The following is a 25,565-nucleotide window of genomic DNA, read 5'->3' on the forward strand; positions in this document are numbered from 1 at the left end:
AGCTATTGTTTTAGCTTTGCCACTAACCAGCTATGCTACCTTGAGAGAACGACTTAATTTCTTTGTTTCAGGTTCCTCTGATAATAAGGACTAGATAATTTCAATGTTTTCCGTTAAAGCTCAGTTAATAAGTAAACCCTCTCTAAGGGTTCTCTGTAATTTTACATTAACCAGATTTTTTTTTCATGTTAACATTTTCCAGGTGAGTAAAGATGACATTAGCTGGAATTTGGACAGTAGTGTGAGGACAAGGTGACAAAAACAAAATGGTCAGCAAGAAGTGTTTCAGGATGGAACGTTGGGATAAGAACCAGAGCAAAAACAATCACATTTAGAAGATAAAACCACAGGTGAGTGATTAAATAATCTGTTTAAAGAATTTGTATTATGATTCCCTATCAGCTTTAGTGAGTGTTCTTAGAAAAATCACTGGAAAAGTTTAATCAGCTTGCCTAATCTCAGCTTACTCAACTTGCAGCACTGAGGGTACCTGCCACCTACCTAGTTCTGGGAGTTCCCATGAGAAAGACAGGGAGCTAAATACATTAAATGTGGTCATCGTTATACTTGTCAAGTACTGCCGTTTACAACACATTTACAGTATCTGTTTATCTGCTGGGGCGGGGGGGCGGGGGACAACTTTTTTTAAATGAGACCCATGCTTTATCTCTCATCAATAGTAGCAGGTTTTATTTTTAATTTGTTTTTACTTTGACACAGCCGTACTACTTTTCTAAATATATTTTGAAAAAACAACTTTATTAAGACAGAAACCATGTTTAATAATTCAGACTCTGAAGATAACAACACAAAGTCTGAAACCTGAGAACATATCCTTTTTTCTTTACAAATGCAGCTGAGGAGTATTGGACACCCTTTCCCCTGTTTGTGAGCGGGCAGTCAAGACACATGCGCAAAAGAGTTTCAAAACTAAGTGCTTATACAGATCTTCCCTTATCTGTAATATGTATCTTAAATTTGGAATAAGTAAACTTTGTGTGAAAATCACCATTGTAAATGGGAGTGGGCATATGGCTAACCAGGTTGAAACTAATAGTTTTTCTATGATAGAACAGCTCATCCTAAAATATCTTATAATAAGAAACAATAACAATAACAAAGCCTTAATGACAACACTAATATCTACCTTCTTTTGAGCTTTTAATAATAGGCTCCATGACTCAGGACTTTACGTACACTATGCCTTGCCTGGGAACACATTTCTTATATAACACTGAGAAAATATGTGCATAAATACAGTTGGATAATTTGAAATTTCATGTAATAGCTTGAGCCCATTTATAATGCTCAACTAGCTCTATTAAAATGCCATACTCTCTAAACAATCAACCACTCTTTAGACAACTAAAGGTATCAAAGCATGACTGAATTTAGAAAGCTGTCCCATTTTACTCCAAACATGGAGTATGACATTTCATAAAATTTCTCATTCTAACTTGAGATCCTCATCACATCACAAGACTCCCTCCAGGGTGGTTTTTACCAATTACTCGCAAGGCAGCCTTTGGGATCTTTCGCCACTGCTCCTGCACCTCATTCTATTCCCTTCCCAACTTCATTCTCCCAACAGCACCAGGCCCGATTCCAGGCAAGAAAGAACAAAACGAACACATTGGTTATCTTCTCCAATTCTAGTGCAGTAACCATTGGGGTCAGTCCTAAAGAAGGAAGAAATTGTACAATTTCCTTCCAATGCAGATACTTTACACATTTATTTCTATTTGTACTTTTATTGATTATTCTTATATGAATCAGAAAAATCGGGACATGTAGGAAATAGCAACAGGTCATTAAAGCTACGGGAAAACTCTCAAATTCACCTTAAAGCTACTCTCTCAAAGGAGGGTGTAAAATTAATTTAAACTTAGTTTATGTCCTGGGAAGAGGAGTAACCTAGTATGCTGGGACAACAACAGGAAATGAAATAATCTTGAACTTTTTTCTAAGTACTTATTTTCTTTAGGGTTCTCAGAACTCGGGATTCTGTGAATCTGGCTAAAGAATAACAAGGAAAGGAGCCCATTACCTTATGTGACGAGGTTCTTAATTCAGAACACTTGAGAAGTAAGGGCCAGGTATCTTACTAACAAGTGACAAAAAGAAAACCAAAGGACGGTGAGAGATACAGGAGATGGTAGCGCTACCTTATGCGAGCAAAGGAGCAACGACCACTCCCTGAGACATTTCTAAATCAGGTAGGGAGTGTCAGAATTTCAACAAAGTACTGAGGATGAGGAATGCAAAATGAATCTCTTAGCCAAAGGTAAAAGACAATGAGAGGGGCTGGACATGAGGAGTCTCCACTCGGTGGTTGATTTCTGGAGACATTACTCAAAATGATGAGATGGAATGGCTTCCATCCTCAGAGAAGGTAGTGAGAATTAAGCTAACAGAGGACATGAGTGACACCCGCATGGATTTTGGGAACCGCTGCTCTGTAGTGAATTCCACTTCAGCCTAATGGGAGGAAGTAGGAAGCAATCCCACTACTGGGTAAAGTGTTAAAATCTTCAAAGTTACTTTGCTTTTACCACTTCCTCAGGCTTAAGGATCTCACCAAAAAAGCAGAGCAAAAACGCTTATCTTTGATAAACAAGAATCGACCAACAGGAACAACAACACGGGGAAAATTACAAAATGAAACACAGGGAGAAGCCATATCGGCATCAACTTGTTACAGGCTTTCATGAGGTTGCACTCTGTTTCTGCCCAGATCCCTCAACAGGGCAGGTCTTAGAGCCTTAGCATCACCTCCTGCCCCAGCCTGCTTGGTGTCCTCTCTTCTGGGGGCCTTCTGCTTCCTAGACCTTGAGAAGGTCTGGCAGACGCAGCTTAGGAAGCGACCAAAGCAGCGTGGTGGTGATGCCAAGGATGTCACTGCCGGAGAAGACGGCCCCGGCTCCTGGGACACTGAGAGCTCACAGGGCTGTATCTGACACTCCTGATGCATCGCACATGCGCCCTTATCCCGCTGACTCTGTAACCTGTCCTGCAAGTAGAAGAGAGAAGTTAAAGACTTCAACGCCAACACACATGCGCAGAAAGGACATCACCCCCTGAGCCAGTTCTTTCATGCTTTATCTGGGCCCAGGGATCCCAGTTTGTTCCCCTAGCTCTTCATCCCCCACCTCCTTCCATTCCAGATGAAGGGCTGTCATTATTTTTCCTAGGAAAACGCGGCAAGCCCAGACTTTCGCCACCCCACGCCTCATCCCTACCTCACTGGGAAGGTCAGGATCATCTTCCGGAGCACTGAACACAGCCGGCTTTGTGTCTACCACCTCATCTTCTTCACTTTGTGGTGGCACAAAAGGTGTTGGAAGGATGGGGGCATGGTGGGTCTCCACCCTCTCCTTCCTCCTGCTCTTCCTCATTCTCTTTGTCCTTACAGCCTTCTTAAGACGTCTATGCGTTTTTGAAAGTGGATCTAACTTTCTACCCTGGACTGGAGGCATGACAGGGTCTCGTAAAATTTCACCCACATGACTCTCAGATGTCCCCTCCAATGGCTCTGATGATGATTCCAAGTTTCTCTTCAGAGGGTCATTCTCCCATAGGTGGAAGCTGCCGTCTGTATCTTGAGTATCTGGTGATATGTTCAAGTCATCAGCGACATGTTTTGGGATGGAGATTGGAGATTCCCAGCTTCTTTCATTGAGGGTTTTTTTTTGACTTACTACGTTGACCCAAGCCAGCTTTGCAGGAACAAAAAGCTCACAAAAAAAGGACCAAGAGTCAAATGCAAAAGAAGTAGTTAGTACCTGTCTCTTTCCAATAATTTATCCTCAACTATCACGGACACAACAGCCATATTGATCTCAGACTTTCCCTCTGGATTTAACTAAGGAATTCAATGGCTTTCAGAGATAGTCCTCTGTTTGTTCTTCTTGGCCTGGGAGATCACAGATTTCCTAAAAGGAGAGAGAAAATCATTGAAATAATTGCTCCATGGACAGTAGAGCCCCTCCTAGTCACACAAAATCTATGGTTTAATAAGACTCTGCCAAGCCTAGCATGAATTCCTCTACAGAAACAGTATTTAGCAACTTAACCAAATTTCCAAAGCAGTATTTTTAAAAGTAAGAAAATTGTCCATGTATATCAGAATCACCAGGGGTGCTCTTTGAAAAAGCAGATTTCTGGGATGTATCCCAGACCTAACATCAGAACTTCTAATGCTTCCTTGCAGGAATTTGCATTTTTTTTCCCAGGAACCTGCACTCTAAAATCTGAAAACTACTACTTTAGAAGGACACTTGATCCAAAATTTTATGGGACCATGGAGGTAACTATTCTTAAAAACAGCCCACTTTCCCCTATAGGTTTTCCCTAGTCATCTCACTCCATAATCATCTCTCTCCTTTGAATTCATTTAATCATCATCACTTATTCTGGTATGTTATCCTTTACTACCTTCTGTCATAATTTAACTTCTAATCCTTGTACTAACTATATCTTCTAACCAGATTATAAGCTTCTCAAAGGCAGAGACTCATACTTGTTAGTTTTCTACGGTGGCTTGCTAGGATTAGTGCTTCATAAATTGAATAAGTGAAGGAAATATGGATAGGTTTATATCCCAGCATACAAAGGTTGATACGAGGCTGCTCTGTAGGAAGAATGATAGAGCAACAGAACGCTAAAAATGACATAGGCCTTGGGGACAACCTAATCCAATTCCCCAAACTTACAGATGGGGAACCTCAAGTAAAATAATGACCCTGCCTAAAGTTGAGGGTGACAGACTTTTTCCATAAAGGGCCACACAGTAAACATTTTATTTAGGCTCTGTGGTCTAATGGTCCTATCATGAATATTCATTGCTGCATGGTAGCACAAAAGAATAAGTAGACAAATAATCATGGCTGTGCTCCAATAAAACTTTATTTACAAAAATAGGTGGTAGGTCAGATTTAGCAGCAGGCTATATATAGTATGCCAAGCCCTGGCTAAAGTCATATAATGAGTTAGCAGTATAGCTAGGATTAGAAATCAAGTCACTTAATTCCTAGCAAGTGCTCTTTCCACAGAGGAGTAGAAAACTATAGAATGAGAAAGAGCTTTTGCAATTAAAAAGGGGCTTGAAACGAGGAAGAGATCAAGATATGCCTGGGTATGTTGTACTTCTAAGATGGTTTCTGATGACCCTTAGTCATTTACACAAACAACTGGGAGCTGAATTCTGAAACTGGCCAATTTCAAGCAGACCCATCAATTGGTAAGGGTATGGAGTAGACTGAATATTTTCTACACACCTGCCTAGGAAAGCACACGATTTGGTCCCCTTTTGACTGAGGAGAAAATCCTATAGATAGGTAATGGAAAATACTTCCATGATTCATTTCTTGAAATTATTGTGGCCTTGTGAATACAGTTCCACAGTGCACAGTCCAGTGACTAAAAGTTTCAAGTAATTACCAGAGGAAAATGGGGGCAGAGATAGGATAGGTTATCTAAGAAGTTAAAACCTCACTTCCTAATCCAAGATGCTCTTTAATAATGAAAGTGACCCTAGTATTAAAGATTAAGTAACCAAAGCCCTGAGGTTATTTCATATTCTGGGCTTTCTGAGAACTGTGAGGTCCATCCAGAACTCTCTGTTCTATTTTTTACTTCCACCCCTAAGGTGTTCCTCATGTCATTACTTCGCCTTCGCAAAGTAGATGATTAACAAATATTTGTTGACTGACGGATTAATAGATGAATGAGTAAATAAATGAATGAAAGAACCAAATGCTATTAGAAAGTTCCTTGGTTTGTGGTTGTAAAAATAAACCAGAATTGGCACATTCTGCAAGAGGAAGTCTAATACTTTTTTAAGTTACCCCTCAGTGCAACTAATAGTGCCTTCACATAGTAAATGTCAATAAAAGTTTCACAAATGAATTAAAGCATTCGATGTAAGCCATTTAAATTACATGTCAAAGTACAAAATCATATTGCTTGTCACACACAAAAAAAAATGGTATCCAAGTACAGAATTTATTTACCAATACACTAGCATGGAATTTTTTGTAATTAGCTTCAGTTCCATACTGTTAGGAGAGATTGGTAAAATCTTTGAAAGAAGAAAGCTGCTGTTAATAAATGAGAGAACTCAGGCACAGGTTTAATTTGCACCTTCTCTCAGAAACAACTATGCAGGCAGCATCTACAGAAGCAGCAGCCCTAGATCCCCCCGAAGAGGTGGGGCTAGGACTATAGAAGAGAAGTCACCAAGACAAATTATTCAAGCTTCTAAAAGTCAACCTGGCTTCTTCACTGCCTTGGCAATGGCCATGGGTCGGGTGTTCATCATGCCTCAACTGTATTTTGACAAGGCTCTACTCCCTCTGACCCACCCTCCACAAAGGAGCTAGAATGATCTTTCTAAAACAAACCTAACCTGTCATGCTCCTACTTAAAGCTGTGCTCCCCAGTCCCCCAGCAAGATGCTGGCCCTTGGTATCTGACTCCCTGTCTTCTGTCTCGCTTCACGTCTACCACTCACAGATCACTTGCCATTTCTTGAAGGCATCAGACTTTCTCAAACACTCCTCCTTTTGCCTACAATGCCCCTTCCCCTCTTCACTACCTGGCCTAGCTATAAGTATTACCTCTTCTTAGAAGACTTAGCTGACTTCCTCAAGCAGAAAGAAAACACATTTAATTCCATTTAGGTAACATTCTATACTTACAAAAATTATCCCATCAAACTGTAGGCTGTTTAGATATCTATGTCCTTCACTAGACTCGGTGCTCCCTGAACGCAGAAACTCTCGCTTCTCACATGATTTCTAGTGTCTCTGTGGTGCCTGGCGCTTGGAAGGTGGTCAGTGGTTGTGGACTTCACAATGCAGTTGTTTGGTCTGCCCCCCAGAGCAGGGGTTCTAGAGGCCAATTCACCCCCTTCCGTCTCTGAATGAACAAGCAATTGGAGTTTGGGAGACAAAAATTAAGAAGCTATAGCCAGGGCTCAGAATTAATAAATCCAGTTACCAATTCAAAGCCTGTGACCAGAGTAGCAAGTTTCACTCAGGAAAGAAAGAGCTCCTCAGGCAATGATTAGCACCACCCAGCATAATTCTAGAAGCATTCGCCCACCCACATCCCCATGAGAATTACAAGGAAAGGTAGAGGAGGAGGTCCTACTCAGATCCCTGGCTTCCTGCAAACACACTTTCCTCCAGACTATACCATACTTCTCTGTCTTGCTGGTAGACTCTCAGCACTCCTTGCCCATCACTACCCCTCCCCCACCTCTGCTCCATGAGGAGCCTCCCCAAACTCTAAGTGATGCCTGCATCCTAAGTTTTTACCCACAGTCAGCATTCTCGTTCCCATAGAACATACACCCAGCTCCAGGCCTTGACTCTTTCTTTTAGTGTCCCTACCTGGGAACCTGCCCCGAGGGCTAGATGTGCTCATAGGCAGGGATGTTGTTCAACCCACAGAAGTCAATTGCCTGACAAGAGGTAAGAGATTTATACCACATCAATCTCACTGCATCTGGGGCCCATGATCCCCTGGATTTCCCACATCAGAAATTATTGGGTACATAATACAAGTGAATTCACATGTTTCACTCTGAGTCCCTCTGTCTTCATAAACCTGTTGCATTTCAGCTTTCTTTGTGATTGATTTTTCCCCCATTTTCACATATTACTTGAAGCAAAGCTGAGAGTATTAAAGCCCTTGGATGAATTTGCTGCCTAAGCAGAGATGAAGCCAACTTAGAAGTCCTAAAACAACAAACTCTTGGCCACTGAACTTCTGGATAGTCCTGCAGAAGAGACTAGAGAAAAATCTCACTAATCATCATTGACAGTGAACTGACTGGCCCTCTTTAAAAATGGGAAAGAAATGATTGGCACGAACTAACTTTGCTTCTCAGTGAGTCTCTGGAGAATTAAAAACGGAAGCCTCAGACAACAATTTTCTTTGAAGATGACCTTTCATATTAAATGAATAGCTGAAGAGCTAGTCTCAAAGGGAAAGAAAATGAATAATCTGTGAGGGCAAGTGCTCATTCCTGAGTATACAATAACAAAGAGACTAAAATATGATGGTAAACATTGCAGAATGTTGCATGACCAATTAAGTGTATTTTCATTTTCATGGCAACATTTATTGAGAGCCTACTATGAATCCAACAATGGGAAACCTGCTCTTTGATTAAAAACAAAACAAAACAAAAAAAACCCGATCAACAGAATTTAAATCAGGTGTTTTCTCACATTAGCAGACATGAGAATTACATGAAGCATGAAGGGCCTTTAAAACACAGATTGTTGGGGTCCACTCCCGATGTTTTTGCTTTAGTATGTCTGGATGAGCACATTAGAGTATACATTTCTTTTTTTCTTAATTTTAATTCAAGTTAGTTAACATACAGTGTAGTATTGGTTTCAGGAGTAGAACCCAGTGATTCATTACTTATATATAATACCCAGTGCTCATCCCAACAAGTGCCCTCCTTAATGCCCATCACCCATTTAGCCCATCCGCCCACCCACCTCCCCTCCATCAACCCTCCGTTTGTTCTCTGTATTTAAGAGTCTCTTATGGTTTTCCTCCTTCTCTGTTTTTATCTTATTTTTCCTTCCCTTCCCCTGTGTTTATCTGTTGTGTTTCTTAAATTCCACATAGGAGTGAAATCATATGGTATTTGTCTTTCTCTAACTGACTTATTTTGCTTAAGATAATACACTCTAGTTCCATCCACGTTGTTGCAAATGAGAAGATTTCATTCTTTTTCATTGCCAAGTACTATTCCATTGAGTGTGTGTGTGTGTGTGTGTGTGTGTGTGTGTACCACATACCACATATATATACAATTCTGACAAGGTCCTGGGTAGTGCTGCTGGTTTGGAGAACTGCGCTTTGAGATCCACTGAAAGATGAGATACACACACAGTCTTGGAACAGATTAAAAAGTGGGGGAGGTGCATTCCTAACCACATGCAAGCCGATAAAGATGTATAGGCTCTGAAATTATTATCTGCTGAGTTGATTCCTCCAGCCATGCTGCCATCCCACCTACACTTTGAGCTTTGGGGATGATATGGCCAGAAAGCAGTGTGCTTGCAATGTGGATACTGTTGACACTGGGTTTGCCAATGGGTTTCTTCTCCAGGGGCACCTCTGTCCCCTGACAATTTCCTTCAGTCTCAACCTCAGACCAGTTACAAACTTCAGAACATGAATGTCATAGACACTAACTATTAAAAAGCTAGGAATGTTATTATATAAAGTAGCCATGAAGCAGTTTCATTTTTCTCAAGAAAATATGTGATTATTATCCCCACATTAAGTTCTTGCTCTTTTCTAAAATTTCATCATCTCGTTTTAAGACTTTACCCCTCTGGGCTGAAAGTCAGTGCAGAAAAGAGCTGTGGTAACCTTTGATTTAGTCTAATAAAACAATAACAACACACTCAGTGGGTGGTTAAATCTGATAATATTTTGAGCTGAATTTTCTGTAGTAATTCAATTAAAAATCCCATGGCCAGCCAACAGAAAGCATACAGATCACCAAAGTTTTATAGTATTACATGCTTGGTCTTAAAATAGCCTATATTAATTTGGTGTCTTTATTTATTAACCTAAATAGTTCAAATAGAGTTTCTCCTAAATATAATTTAGGATAACCATTTATATCTGTACTGTTTAAAAACTTCAGCTGGCTCACATCATTATGGTGCTTAGAATCCCAATTAAAATGGGAGAAACACTAATCAGAGAGTATATTACAGAAGCTGTATTAATATGACCACCACAGTATCACTGTTTATTAAAGTTTCTGGGGAATCAACTCATGCTGGCTCCTCTATGTCCTTCTTCAATCAGCAAGGCCCCTGGAAAAGTAATATTGCCACTCAAAGCAAGCTGAAGCCATTCAGAATCACTAAATCGTTTGGTCACATCTATTCCTGCCAGGGTTCCTAGCCAAAGAGTCAATGGTCCTGGGCTCTCTTCATGCCTTCTCTAATGAAAGCCTTGGAACATTCCAGAAAACTTTAGCACTTCCTTTTTTAACCATAAATTGCACATAACTCTTCCAAATTCTTAGTCTATAATTTCTCATAAAACTCTTTGAGACCTTCTGGTGAAGATATATGGCAAGAGTTATTGGAGTTTAAATTGTTATCCTTCAATGTTATATGCACTGGATCATAACTCTATGGCTGTGGTTCCCTCATAAAACTAAACCACGAAGCCATTCTTTTCATTTCAAGCTTAACAGCACACAGGCCCATGGGTGAAGCAATATCAACACTTGAGTAATTTCTCAAAACCAAATCTCTTCTGCAAAAACAGGGCTGCAAATCAGTGGTGTATTATCTCCCCTCTGAACCTGTGAAGTCTGTAGTTGTCAGCCCACCCAGGTGGAATGATGAGGATAATGTTCATGTGTAGAAATCAGATGGGACTAAGAACTGTCGATAACTATAGAACTTCGATTTAGTCCCAGTTCCACCACTCCGTCGTCCTAGACAAGTCACCAAGTCAGGTAATTGTTCTGGGGGGAAAGGTGAGACCTCAGGTTTACCGAAAAATTTTTTAGCCCAGGTTCACAGAATTCGTTTAATAAAAATTACTGGCTCATGACACTCATCGTTGTCCACAACTGTCATCATTGCTCCATTCGTGGCCTTCTTTTTTATTCGTTGTCTTCAGTGTTCATTTTTAACATATATACTCTTAGGTGTATACCTGAGACAAGGTCATGCAAAATGTGCATTAGAAATATGTGTATGTAGGGGCACCGGGGGGGCTCAGTCGGTTGGGCGTCTGACTTCGGCTCAGGTCACGATCTCACCGTTCATGAGTTCAAGCCCCGCATCGGGCTCTGTGCTGACAGCTCAGAGCCTGGAGCCTGCTTCAGATTCTGTGTCTCCCTCTATCTCTGCCCCTTCCCCTCTCACACTCTGTCTCTGTCTCTCAAAAATAAACAAACATTTAAAAAAGAGAGAGAGAGAGAGAGAAATATGTGTATATTTACAGAGACGCTATATACAATACAAAAAGCCTGGAAAAAATCCAATGTCCACGGTCAGGATGATGTGGTAGACTCCCATAATGCAATAGTAAACTACAGCTACATTTGATAATATAGAGTCATTGTTTCTGAGTCTCTCTTTTGCCCTCTTAAATGGAGACAAGAATCATCTGTTTCTGAAGATTAATGTAAAAACCCTTTGAAAATTATAACTAATAAATGTTAATTATTTTCCTCCTATATTCTCTATTCTCTGGTCCTATAAGAATAATCTGGAAGCACCATAGTGAAGAACAGGAAAACAATAGAATCAGGATGATACAAATTTGGAGTTCCACTGCTGGAGTTCAACTCTCTAATCTAGCAATTATTTCCTGTGTGGACTCAGGTAAGTTAATTTACCTCTCTAAACCTCAATCTTCTCTCATGCTAAGTGGAAACAAAATTAGTACCTACTTAAGAGGGTTTCAGTGAGCTAATCCAAGTACTTACTAGCACACTAGCACACATTAGAACACCATAACAAGTGTTCACATCATCAATAACTATTACATTAACAGGAAGCCCATGACACTTGTCAAACAGACATATCTGCTTTCCCCTGTCCTTACCTCACTCCCATTCACTCTCCCAATACAACACACGCACACGTGCACATTCACGCACACATATATTTTCTTTGCTTTTGCCCATTCTTCAGCTCCTCATACATAGCTTAACACCGAGGATGATAACACAATAATTAGGCCCAGAGTTCCTGTCTTGGACATCAGGGCAGAAATGGGAACAATTTTATCAGATTATAGTTGCGTTAAATATAAAATTTCTTGCGGGGTGCCTGTGTGGCTCAGTTGATTGAGTGTCCGACTTCGGCTCGGATCATGATCTCGTGGTTCATGGGTTTGGCCCCACGTCAGGCTCTGGGCTGAGAGCTCTGAGCCTGGAGCCTGCGTCAGATCCTGTGTCTCCTCTCTCTCTGCCTCTCCCCCGCTCATACTCTGTCTCTGTCTCTCAAAAATGAAAATGTATAAAAAATTTTTTTAATTCTTCACAAAAGAATTTTGCTCAGAATTTCCGTTAAAAGCAAAGTTGATTTGCATTTTACTTAAAACACCCGCAAATGGGGAAAGGCAACCATTTTCACAATTCACATAGAGTACTAAAAAAGTGTGGGAATAATTCTTTAAAGGTAGCACAACCTAATTGGAGTAAAAATGATTAAACAATGTATTTGAAACATAAACATTTTGAAGGACATACTTCATAGTTGTTGATTTGTTAAACTGGGTCTGGGCAGGTCATGATGGAAGATGCTGGGACCTGACACTAGACCAGCCACCAGGGAGTATGGCCCAGCTGCAGGTGCTGGGAGAATGTCCAGTCTGGCAGGCAGAACAAAGTAGCTAAAAAATATGGCAGTACATAAGAGCCGATAATGCAGCTAGGAAATTGGCATCAGGAGGCAAACATGAAATAGCGGAAGTTCACTCAATATGAAAGCAAAGCATGGTGCCAAGGAATTCAGAAGCAAAACATGTCCCAAGACTCAGGCAGGCAGCATCAGACAGCCTAATCTGTGACGGTGGAGCTTCAGTCAGCCAATGGTGCCAGGGTTGCGCCCTGGTGGCTGAGAGGGAGGAGGGATGGCAAGTTCTGGGAGGACCTGGGAAAGCTTGGCAAATTCCTGAGACAGGAACCAGTACAAGAAGTGCACTGAACCCAAAAGAAAAAGAGACATAGATGATTCTGGAAATATGGCGGAAGGCAAAGGCAGACTAGACGCCTAACTTGATGCTGAGGAACAAACGTGTTGAGTTAGAGTTCCTTAAATGCCCCCCATCCCAGGTCTCAAATTCTGGCCACAGAGAGCCTAGAAGGCTCAGGGAACAATCTGTGCTCATGATGGTGGGTGCGGGTGCATTGGAAACTGCAGAGCAGGAAGGACCAGACAATCATAAGACTGGCAAAACCAGGCCAGCAGTCCCAAAACTGCAATCACTATAATTACCCTGAAACTTCACAAACAAATAGCAGCACTCTTATTTAAACCAAATCCCGGCACAACCACCACAAACATAATTAGGAAAGTCCATGTGAGTTTGTTTTAATGAATTTGACCTATAGTAAAAAGATAAGCCACTCATCATCAGGGAAATGCAAATCAGAACCACAGTGAGCTATCTCCTCACACCTGTCAGAATGGCTAGTATCAAGAAGACAAGGAATAACAAGTGTTGGCATGTGGAGAAAAGGGAACCCTCGTGTACTGTGGTAATGTAAATTAGTGCAGCCGCTTTGGAAAAAGTATGAAGGTTCCTCAAAACCTTAAACATAGAAACACCATATGATCCAGCAATTTCACTACTGGATACGTACCTGGAGAAAATGAAAATGATGAATTTAAAAAGATATGTGCACCCCTTTGTCTGTCTACTCAGCATTATTTATGATAGCCAAGAAATGGAAACAACCTCAGTATCCATCAATGGAAGAAGAAGAAGATGCAGTATATATGATATGTGGTATGTGGAATATCACTCAGCCATAAAAAAGAATGAAATCTTACCACTTGTGACAACATGGAAGGACCTTAAAAGTATTATGCTAAGTAAAATAAGTCAGAAAAAGGCAAATAGAGCATGACTTCACTTAACGTGGAATCTAAAAAGCAAAACAAACAAACAAAAAGCAAAACCCAGACTTATAGATACAGAGAACAGATAGGTGCTTGCTAGAGGGATGGGGTTTGGGTGGTGGAACAAAATAGATAAAGGGGATCAAGAAGTACAAACTTCCAGTTATAAAATCAGTAAGCCATGGGGATGCAATGTACAGCATGGGGAATGTAGTCAGCCATATTAATTTGGTATGGTGACATACACACAGATGTCTGCCATAGCCATAGCCCAATTCATTTAGAAGAGTCACCACAAAACCATTTGTGGAAGTCAAGGGTCTCCTCTTTGGGGTGTGAACATTCCTGAGATGGAGAAAGAGTACTTTCCTAAGCCAAACATGCCCCGTTTCTGCTATGGCAGCCTATCCCTTACAAGTGCAATGACCCCTGGCAGCCTGGACCTCTAGACTATGCAGAAGCAACCAATCAACAACTTCATGGCCAATGTCATCAGGTCCTATTAAGTGAGGGATCTTTAGCTGAATAGGTATTCATGAGCAACTGCTCCTGGAATGCTCCAAAGCCTGATAATTAACAGCTGTGCACTGCAATTAATTTGTATTTATGCCTTAAATATTCAGCAAGATATTATTTCTTGTGTATGGCAGATTCATATTTCATGCTGACTCTCAAAACAGCAATAAGAAAAACAACATCAAATTTGTTTTTGTTTTTATTTTCTTAATTCAACTGTGCTGCCATTTGTATCTCAAAACACTGTTGTCTTGTATTCAGTGAGCAAACTCCAAAGCCCATTCAGGGAGATCATGGGGGGAAACTGGCAAAGGCATCCAAGACTTTCCCCAGGCATTCACAAACCCTTAGAGAGTACCAGAAGGGACAATCTAAATTAAGGCGATGACACTGAAGTCTCAGCAGTCTTAATTCACGAACTCCATGTTCCCCGTGGGCATGTTACTTCATACAGCAATTGTTAATTGAATGTCCACCAGGCACATGGTACCATTGAAAGGTTTGCAAAATGAAGAGATTAGATAGTATTTTTCCAGATTCTTCCAGCTTTATGATTTTACAAGTTAGCAAATCTAGAAAACACAGACCACGACTTCAAAGAGTTTACATCTCTGAAGGTGAGATCAGATTACACAAAGAAAAATCCTAATACAAGGCAGGATCAATAAATGCCAAATATAAGAGACAGGTGTTATAAGACCATAGAGGAGACAGTGCTTTGAATGCCAGGTTGAGGAACTCTGTGGCAGTGGTTCTCAAACTCCAGCATGCATCAGAGATCAGTGGGCCCTACCACCAGAGTTTCTAATTCAGTAGGTCTGGAGTTGGGCCCCAAATTTGCATTTCACACAACTTTTCAAGTAATGCTAATGTTGCTGGTACAAGAACCACACCTCGAGACCCTGCTCCATGGGAAGCCATCAAAGTTGACTGCACAGGAGAAAACCATGATGGAAGCAGTGTTTGGAGATGGTTAATCTAGAGATAACAGGTAGGACCACTAAAAGGAGGTCAATAGATTTACAACAGGCCCCAGGGAGGGCAACGGTCAAGGCCAGAGGACTTGGATTTGAAAGAAGAATCAGCTTGACCAGCACAAAATTGACTTGACTAGCATATTGGCTATTTGGTGACTTTAGTTCAAAAGGATTCCTGATGCACAGAATGGAACACTGAATGGGGATAATTTAGCAATGCTGTGTCCTCATCACTGCAGGCATGGTAAAGAATCCCTTGGAAACCACATCTAGCCTTACTCTGGAGCTGTCCAGATTGCCCAGGCATGAGAATTTCAGAAGCCTCTATTCCTATTTCTCTCAAGTTTCTCACAGTACTTGAAATCCCACCATTCGAATCACTACTTTAGATTAAGGTGCTGACACCCTAAAGCCTCTTAAAATTATTGTGTATCATCCCACACCTCAATTAGAAACTCTTGCGCCTCTGTCACTCCCAGGGGACCAAAGTGGTTTTTCTCTTGAAACCCCAACTTTGGGAACTCAGCTCTCTTTCACAGTGAGTCATTTGGATCCTCACACATTCCAGCCAGTAATTTAAGACATAAGAAGCTACATGGAGAGGAATTTTGGAACAGGAGTTATATGCCTGTCAGCAAATTGCAGGTATGTGGTGGTTACCAAGCTGCCTTTCTCGCTTCCCTTCAAAGTGTGTTTGCTTTACTGTCTCAGATTAGCCAGCCAAGGCCACTTAGCGCCCACCCCACACCATCCACCTCTTTTTTTCAGCCTCCCCAGGCCAAATGGCCCAACAGAGGTAGCTACTTGACTCCCATCTGCCCTTTCCCACACCTCAAAGCCACAGGGCATTCCTAACCTCAGTCAGATGGTTACAGAGTTTAAGCTCAATAAAAGGGGAGTCTATGTGAAGTCACACTGAGCTTCTTTTCCCCAAGACCTGGCCCTCCTTGCTCTGCTCAACCAGTCTGCTAAATCACTACTTAGGCCAAAGTCTCTATCTCTATTTCTTGTGGACATGGGGCCCACCAACTTGTCCTTGTCACTTTGTCAGTCCAGGTCCTATCCCAACCCTTTCTTAAACATTCCTGAGTGAATTTACAACTATCCATAATTCACCCACCTCTTTCCAAAAACAAGCAACAAGCCCAAACCCCTGAAACAGTGGTCTTTGCTATTTATTGTCCAAAGTCCAAATCTTCCACAGTTCCAGAGCTCCACGGTTCCATGTGGAAGTGATTCCAGGCAGACTCCCTAGCCCTCCTCTATCTGCTCCTCCCCAGTTTGCTCAGGTAACAGCAAAGTCTTACTCACTCCTCTCTACCCAGGTTAAGGTTTCTCTGACCTTTACCCAAGAACTGATGCCCCAGGAAGGAAGGAAGAGAGTTCTATTCTGTATCCGGGTCAGCGGGTTTAAGGGCTCGCTTCTTTGTTTGGCTGGCATTTACTAAGTGTCAGGCGATGGGCTAGATGCTGAGGACATGGAGATGATTTAAAAATAAACAAATAGAGGTGCCTGGGTGGCTGAGTCAGTTAAGCAGCTCTTGATCTCAGCTCAGGTCATGCAGGATCTCACGGTTAGTGAGGTGGAGCCCCAAGTAAGGCTCTGTGCTCCTGCACAGAGCCTTTTTGGAATTCTGTCTCTCCATCTCTCTGCTCCTCCCCCACTTATTCTCTCTCTCTCTTTCTCTCTCTCTCAAAATAAATAAATAAATTTTAAAAATAAACAATAAGCATAGTTCCTACTTTTATGGAGCTTTAATTCTAATGGTCAGGTGCCACTGACCTGACTTCCTAAATTTGGATAAAAAACAGAAAATTAATGTGAAGTGAGAATCCTATTTGGAAATAGGTCAGAGGGGTTTTTTTTTATTAATATAATCAACGTGTATCTCAGCGTGTGAGAAGTCTGCTTGAAAATTACTTTAAAAAAGAAAAAGGACTTACACCTGTTGCAGTCTGTTTGATGACCCAGACAGAAAAGCGTTTCTAAAGATTTTGTCACAGTGTAACGCAATCTCCCTTGATTGTTGCCCCAGGTGCCTTTCCCTCATTGAAATCTATCATTAAAAGAGGATCCTACATGTCAGATTAAATGGGGAGAAGAATAAAAGAAGGTCCTTTTCCCACCTTCCGGAGTTGGCATCAGTAAAAAAAAAATGTATTCGTGAAATTTTGTTTCTAATACAAACATCAACTTTTCACCTAGCAGCAAAGTTCTTTTTTGCACTTTCTTGCTAACTTGTTTCTGATTATAAAAGCAATACATGCTTATTATAGGAAATTTGGAAAATATAAACAAGTATAAAGAGAAGACAACACCTGCAATCTCACTGACAAGCAATAATCACTTTTGATATGTTGGTTTATTTCCTCCCAGTGTTCTTTATTTTTCTATTCACGTAAGTGTTCACACACATTTTGCATACTTCTGATCATGCCATATGTATGTAATTTTGTATTCTACTTTTTATTCTCACCATTAGACAAAAAAAAATGTCCTTGTATAATTATTATTTGAAAACATCAGCAAGGCTAAATCTTCATTCTTATAATGAGTTTATTTCTCCCATTAATCGAAGTCCCAATCTACTGTGTGAGAGACATACTTCTCATTTACTCTAAACTTGACCTTGAGATCACACCAAAGAAAAAAGAAAAAAAGGAGTAGAAAAGTATTGATAATAAAATCCCTTAAATGAATTGAGGAAACTCTGCAAACCACACCTTCCTCTCTAAAGAGAATTCCAGCAAACTTGAGAGACGTGAAGGTGGTGTCCAATTCTCTCTTCAGACCTAACAGGTAGGTTTTTAAGATTTCACGTTAGAGTCCAGTCTCCTGGCTATTGACCCTCATCCTAGAAGCATGAAAGGCATTTTTTTTTTTTAAGTAAAGTTCAGAATTCCAGTTTTCAAGCTTGAGATAATCTGGCTTGGCTACTCTCAAAAAAAAAAAAAAAAAAAAAATCAAGGATTTTTATTAAATTGACATGAACTTGATATGAACCAATGTGTGATATACTTTCTATAAAAGAGAAAAAAATGTTAAAAATCTAATACGTTTTATTTTATATGGAGCTTGCAAGTGATATATCATTTTCTCTTGCTTAATTTTAAAATATATCTTAATTTTTAAGTAACTATTATTTTGAACATAGCTTTGTTGATTTGATCATAAAAGTAGCCCATAATCATTCCAACCTCTTTCTTTTGTATTGTATCCTCTGAATGACCCTATGAGGTGAGCGAGTAGGTAGAGGAATATTGCTATGCTGGCTTCACAGATCAGGTCACTCAGAATCTGGAAATGTTAAATGACTCATCCAAGGTCACACAGGAAGTCAAAGAACTGGAGTTAGAAATTTTCTTTTAATTCAGTGCACCCTTCTTTTCAGATAATCTATTTTGAGCATCTTTTATAGAAATACGGTTTATCTCTATTCTGTTCAGAAATGTATAGCACTCTACCCAATGCTATCACACAACACATTTTATGAGGAAAACTGACAGTCTCAAGTTGGCTCCAGAGGAAGGTGACCAAGACTGTGAAAACTATAGAAGCCATGTTCCATGTTCCAATAATGGATGAAGGAACTTGATATATTTAGCTTGGAAAAAGAAAATCAGAAGGAGATAAGACGGCTCTTTCAGTGTTACAAAGGCTGTCCTAAGGGGCAGATGAGCAGACTTGTTCCATGTTGCTCCAAATATTGGACAAGAACAATGGACAGAATTTCAAAAGAAACAGATTTCTGCACAATGAGAGATTTGTCTTTTGGACCAATGGAACTGTTCAACTGTGGAGAAAACTGCTCTCCCTCTAAGACGGTGAACTCCTCTGCACCAGGAGGCACTGAAGAAAAAGCTGTCAGGGATATTCTGATGACTTTTTTGGTTCCTGCACCTTCAGTCTACTTGTCCTTTGTTTTTCTTGGCTCACTAATGAAATACACAGTGCACAGCACGTGAGCGAAGAGAAGCTATGATGAACCAGGTGCTTCCCAGCTATGTTTCTCAGCTGATTAGAATCTCCGGGGGTGGCTGGCGGCTCCCCATGAATCAGAAGCCACGGAGACCTCAGAGAAGGAGCCTGGGAACTGCCGGTTTTACACGTGCCCCGGGGTGATTGCTGTCCTTGTGGAAGTTTGAGAAAAGTTTTCAAAACATCATTTTATCCATTCAATTCTCACAACAATCTTGGAGGGCAGATGAGAAACTAACGCTCAGAGTTATTGAGCAATGCGCCCAAAGTTACACAGCTGTGCAGGGATTCACACTCAGGGAGGTTAGTCTGGAGCCTGGTGGTATCTTACCTACCCTCCATGAGATTCTGAAAGAGAGATACAAGACAAGGAAATGAAGATGGGTTTTATTAGATATGCATTTGGGGTTTTTAAAATATAGGTCATGGGGTGCCTGGGTGGTTCAGTCGGTTGAGCGACCGACTTCAGCTCAGGTCATGATCTCACATTTTGGGTTCCAGCCCTGTGTCGGGCTCTGTGCTGACAGCTCAGAGCCTGGAGCCTGCTTTGGTTTCTGTGTTTCTCTCTCTGCCCCTCCTCTGCTCGCGCTCTTTCTCTGTTTCTCAAAAAATAAAATAAAACATTAAAAAATTAAAAAAAAAATAGGTCATGAGTCATTGGTATGCATGATAAAATGTGGAGGCATGTAATTGGTGGTGTTCCGATTTAGTCAGGGACTATGTTGAAGTTCACTTTCTTGTCTTTCATGAACAATTGTGAAAAGAGCGTACTAACCAAATAAGTAATTTCAACATGATTACAAAGAGAACAACATTTTAATACACTTAGCAGAAGCAATTTACATGCATACAATTAATGTGCTAATTTCAGTGATCTTTAGCTATTCATTAAAACAGGCCTGGCAGGTCCTGTACTTGGCAACACTTTGTTAGTCATTTCCTGCTATTACTTTATATACTCGAAAGCAATCAGCCATCTATAATTTAAGACTTTTCACTAATTAAATAGCCCTTTCTCTAATTATGACCAAATTAGAGAGGTTAGTGTGTGGATAAATATGTTTGTATTTGGCACAAGTATTCAAAGAAGGTGATTTCTCAGTATGGGGCAACAGAGACCAACATGTGATCCACAGTCTTCAACACAGAGTACAGGGAGAATGTTAGAGCGTGCAAGAAAGGCCTTTTGACTTAAAATCTGAGCAACGGAGGAAAAGTATTCTCTTTGAGATGGGCTTTATGTTCAGCCTTGTAAACCAAGCAAAGTCTGGATTTGTTGACCTTCAGGGAATAATACAAGGATCATCTGTTTTTTCAGGCCTTTGCCCAAGAGATGAAATGGAATGAGGGTTCGGAGAAAAAAGAGTTAAAGGTTGTGTTTGCAGGAATGTGTTTGCTGACATTGATCAATGGGTAATTTTGCGATTGTAGGTTTATTCACATAGAGGGTTCAAAAAACAGATCAATAATGAAGCAATGGTGAAGATGCCAAAGAAAAGGTGATTAATGAAAAATATGGTGGAGGTACAATCTGCCACGTAGTATGAATGTGCCTTCATTCAGCACCCTATAAATAAATATGCATCTGATGGAAACAGAACATTCCCTTGGAATGTCGTTACAGCCGGGCAGAATCTCATCAGAGCCCATGCTTCAAAGAGCAGTTCCTCATGTCCACAGAAGCAAGTTTAAATTCTCTTGTGTAAAGTCTCTGTAAGCAGTTCCACTCTTGCATTATGCATGATTCTGACATCTTGTAACACGAGCAGTGTTCTAATAGTGATTTCCAATTTTATTTCCTGGGTTACATTTTAACGATCCTATTTAGGTTAGCATTTTACTTTGGCCACATATCTTGTTACATTTCCTCATATAGCATTTAATTACGGTAGCAAAGCTGTAACCTAGCATTGTATAGATGCACAAGGATTTAGTGTAGTCTTTAAAGAATTTATGGCTTTTAAACCAGTGCTTTGTTCCATCATTTTCACTGTGCCAATTTCATATGTAATGATGACTGTTAGGCAGGATCCTTGCTCCTTGCACCAGGGAACTGATAGTAAGTAATAATGAGTTGTGCTAAAAGTAAATACCAAAATCTAAGATAGCCAAAGATGACAGTGGGTTGTAGGTCTTTCCTAAGGTGATGACACTCAAGTTCTTAGATAGAAAAACAGGAGGGGTCAACCTTAAGTGAACTTGTGAAGAAGCCAAACACGTCACTCTTCCCCTTCTTGTGTCTCCTTCTGCAGCCTCTTTTTGCAGGAGCCCAGGCTTTCCTCCTTGTTGACATTGCCCTTAAAAAAGGATTTGAGGGACACCTAGGTGGCTCAGTCTGTTGAGCATCTGACTGAAGTCATGATCAGGTCATGATCTCGAGGTCCATGAGTCAGAGCCCGCATCAGGCTCTATGCTGACAGCTCAGAGCCTGGAGCCTGCTTTGGATTCTGAGTCTCCCTCTCTCTCTCTGCCCCTCCCCTGCACACACTCTGTCTCTCTCTCTCAAAAATAAATAAACATTAAAAAATATTTTTAATAAAAGGATTTGAAACCAATCCTCAGCACCTGGGTGGTATCATATCAGAAATATTTTCTCTATGTTTCATGTATATCTAAGTGCTATTTATTATTTTGGAATGTCAGTCCCCTATTTCAGTTATTCCATCAGTCAGTAGATAAGTCATGGATGGCATCTGAGCAGCGAATGTGAAACCAGTTTTCTTTCCAGATCTCGTTTTTCAATGGTCCAGAGAAGATATATCTACATTGCACTAAGGGTAAAATGAAATGCTTTCAATTAACCTCTTAATTTGGTCCATGCATCACAGCGTTGAGAAATATGATGATTCATGATTCGTTTTAAACTTTTACTGAGCAGTTTAAGCATCTTTACTGATAACCAAATGATGACCACACACGCTCCTCTCCATGAACTGTGATAGACACATCTCAGAAAAGTATGTTTATGTGTAATATGTGTCATGTATGTAGCATACCACATGAAAAGCAACATACATTGTCTCAATCAACACTTCTGCATATACTTGCACAAAGGTGTCCAGAGGAGGAGGCAGAAGGCAGGGCTGAAATCCAGCCCAATCTCTCCTGGCCAAATCTAGGACAACACAGTGTTATCCTTAACCGATGATGCTTTCTACTAATTGGTCCCCCCAAGAGGAACACCTGTTTCTAATTCCCAGAAAGGCAATGTGCTAGTGTTAGCCAGGGCTCCTTTCATACTCGGCACAACTCCAGAAAGAGTGTATGCATATAGGTGAAGACCACAAAGGTGAGAGGAATTAAATTACTTGCTTCAAGCCCCACAACTACTAAGACACTTTAGAAAAATGCGACCTTGGGGCGCCTGGGTGGCTCAGTCGGTTAAGTGTCCGACTTCGACTCAGGTCATGATCTCACGGTCTGTGAGTTCGAGCCCCGCGTCGGGCTCTGTGCTGACAGCTCAGAGCCTGGAGCCTGTTTCAGATTCTGTGTCTCCCTCTCTCTCTGCCCCTCCCCCGTTCATGCTCTGTCTCTCTCTGTCTCAAAAATAAATAAACGTTAAAAAAAAAAAAAAGTTTTAGAAAAATGCGACCTTTAAATACCACACTTCCTCCCCAAAAAAGAAAGATTGAGGGGAAACTCACATATTTCCTTTATGTGTGTCTGCTCAGCTCAATTGTTGGGAGCACTGTGTTTATGAAACCACAGAGCCAGCAGGTTTAGTTAAAGGACTGAACTATACTTTGTGCTAAGTCATGACTGTGCTCTCCGCAGAGCATGCTTGGGGATGCAAAGCAAGGAGAGGAAGGAGTTAATAGTGTGGTTCAGTGGTTCTCAAACTTTAGTGGGCTTCAGAAATACCAAGGGGGGCTTGTTAAACAGAGATTACTGGACTCCCACTGCAGAATTTCTGATGTGGCGGGTCTGGGATTGACCTGAGAATCTGCATTTCTCACAAGTGTCAGGGTGATGTTGATGCTGCTTACATAAACTAGGGATCCATCCATTACAAAAACAAAAACGAAACAAAAAGTCACTAGTCTATAAGTGAGTCAGGAGTGTTATCTAAGAGCTTAAAAACAGTGCAGGTCTTGGCTCTCATGTTTCCCTCTGTTCAAAGGAAACTGCTTGCAGGATTATAGTGGTATCTTTAGCTTTTGATTTACACCCGACTAGTATTAAAAATTAAAATAACAACAAAAGATTACAGGGTACCAAACTGACCAGGTTTGGTGTTAGATGTCCAGCCTAACACTGCTATCTTTGAGAGAAAGGGCACTGCTGGAAATGGCAGAAAATAAATAAAGGATTGGACGCCTGCCCTACTAATTGCATATTTATTCTTGTCCCTTTACTCATTTTTCATATGTGGACAATCACAGTTAATCACAAAGCATTTCTCTCAGGATCCTTCATAAAGTGTGAAATAAATTCTCCAATAAAATGTTTACTAGAGTGTATCCAGTTTCCAATTAAAGAAACATGCTTGTGCGGTGTCAGGAATTCCTTCCACAAAACATTTCCTTTGTGCAGAAACACTTTACGGTAAATCTTCAAATAACCCTGTGTTGTCAGGATAACTTAAAGCAGAGTGTCCAGTGAACCCCCCACACCACCTCTCACTACCCTGCCACACCCCCCCCCCCAAGGAACAGTCTGTATAAAATAATTTGCTCTTGTCTGTATACACAGTGAGCCAATGTGGTGTGAAAGGCACTGGTAGTCATCTTAATAATCTATACGTATCACTCTGTAATCAATATGGCGAGCGTACCACCTGAGTGATCCCATCAACAAATTCTGTCAACACATACTGAATGATTATCTAGGGCCACCATTTATCCGCGGGGCATCCAGAATAGCCTTGTCAATTTTTCTTTTATTTTTTAAAATGTTTTTTGGGTCCCCTCCATGTTTTTCATCTTCTTTTAAAGAATCTCAATTCTCCTACTCTATGAGTAACACGAAAAAAACACAATGAGGCAATCCATTTTCCGAATGGTGGGACAGCAGATTCACAGCATTTAATTAGAGCTAATTTAAGAGGGTTTTCTTAGTCTTCAGGACCAAATCCCTCAAGGGAAACAGTGATGCAATTGTTTGATGTCTTTTACTTGGGGCTCATCTTCAGAGTTCTTAGTTATGTCTGGGAAAAATTCAGACAGGTGGGCTTGTCTTGGTCCCCATGGAAGCAGCATTGCCCTGACAGTTTGATCACAGTTCTGGAAATCTAGTTTTTCTGGCTCTAAGTTACTGACAAGTCTGTCTCCGGGTTTAAGGACAGCCTTGCTTGGAGAGCTGTTTTCTTTGATGGGGATGTCAAACTAACAGTGATCACACTGTAACAATGAGACTTTTTCTCCCTTTTTATTAAAGCCACAGGTAGAAGAGGTGGTTATCTGGTTTTCATGTGAACTATGAGCAATAAGAATTTCCTGAGGCTTTTTTAAAGGCACAAATTGCTAAGAAATTTTTAATTGAAAAAAATGACAATCGTGGTCATCTGAAATGGACCTAAAATTCAATATACCATATGGGGAAAACCTCATTAGAAAGCTAGGGTACCTTCTTGTATATTCAGACCAAAGCTAGAATGGTAATTGACTTGAGTGCAGGATTTTTAAAAGAATCAGACTTGCCTCTTTCTCTCAGGTTGTCTTCTCAAGGGACTTTTTTAGCTCCTCAATTCTGAAATGATAATAATAAGAAGAAAAATAATAGTGGAGAGGGATGACTGGTGAGGCAGAACTTCAAGTCTTCTAATGAGAGAATATGCATTTCAAAACCTGCCAATCCCTTCAGCTTCTACAAGTGGAGACATCAATTAGCTGTGGAAAGAACCACTTTTAATTAAGTGGTATAAGACAAACAGGCAGCCATTGTTATGGGGCAAAGGTATTACAGGTTTCTTTTTTATTTTTCCCCCACAACTGAAGATGCTCTCCCCAAATCCCTTACCATAGGGAGCTCTAGGGATGCTGAAATGGGAATGGGCACATTTCTGAAGTGTTTCTGGAAAGAAAGGGATGGAAAACTGCACCCCTATTCCCTTTAAGGTTGCAGATTCTTCAAACACCTTGAACTGACATGGCTGAGGTTAGCTGGTGGTTTAGGAGCTTAGGAGCTGCTCAGAGAAATCTCACCATGAGAAACAGATTCTAAAATAGAGAGCCAGACTCCAGACTAGGTCTGGGTTGTCTCACATGGATTACTTCTGCGGAAAACTTGCCTGAACCAGCCACCCTGGTCCAGTGGGTTTACCACAGGAGAGGGAAAAAAAAAAAAAAAAGCTGTGTGAAACACACGTATGTTTGAATGTATGTATATAGACCTAAGAGCTGAGTGATATTTGAGGTCCAGCTGTCTGTTGGCCCTGGGTGACCATGGCTGGGGTGATCCTGGCTAGGAAAGTTCCTCTCTCAATGTGGACCTGCACCCTGATGATGCAGCGGGAAG

General features: G+C 40.8%; 1 protein-coding gene and 1 long non-coding RNA gene across 3 annotated transcripts in view; one reads left to right on the plus strand and one right to left on the minus strand.

Annotated features, from left to right (window-relative positions):
• The first annotated feature begins 238 nt into the window (after nucleotides 1–238).
• Nucleotides 239–21,618, plus strand: LOC132683745 (uncharacterized). Its single transcript, XR_009612357.2, has 3 exons — nucleotides 239–350; nucleotides 11,269–11,390; nucleotides 21,362–21,618. It is a non-coding gene; the product is annotated as an uncharacterized LOC132683745 (long non-coding RNA).
• LOC132683744 (uncharacterized protein NECTIN3-AS1-like) overlaps nucleotides 741–25,565 on the minus strand; it is a 67,252-nt gene continuing 42,427 nt past the window's right edge. The window contains exons 1-3 of one of the 2 annotated variants that reach the window (XM_060640082.3): nucleotides 6,699–8,804; nucleotides 3,240–3,932; nucleotides 741–3,010 (exon numbers count right to left, since the gene is read on the minus strand). In XM_060640082.3, the coding sequence (XP_060496065.1) occupies nucleotides 2,696–3,010; nucleotides 3,240–3,476 (552 nt within the window). In that variant the 5' untranslated portion in view covers nucleotides 3,477–3,932; nucleotides 6,699–8,804 and the 3' untranslated portion in view covers nucleotides 741–2,695. Of the gene's footprint in view, nucleotides 3,011–3,239; nucleotides 3,933–6,698; nucleotides 8,805–25,565 lie in introns of those variants that run through there. The other variant, XM_060640081.3, reaches the window with a different exon arrangement.

The sequence above is a fragment of the Panthera onca genome, chromosome C2, assembly GCF_046562875.1.
Source record: "Panthera onca isolate mPanOnc1 chromosome C2, mPanOnc1 haplotype 2, whole genome shotgun sequence".
Lineage (NCBI taxonomy): Eukaryota > Metazoa > Chordata > Mammalia > Carnivora > Felidae > Panthera > Panthera onca.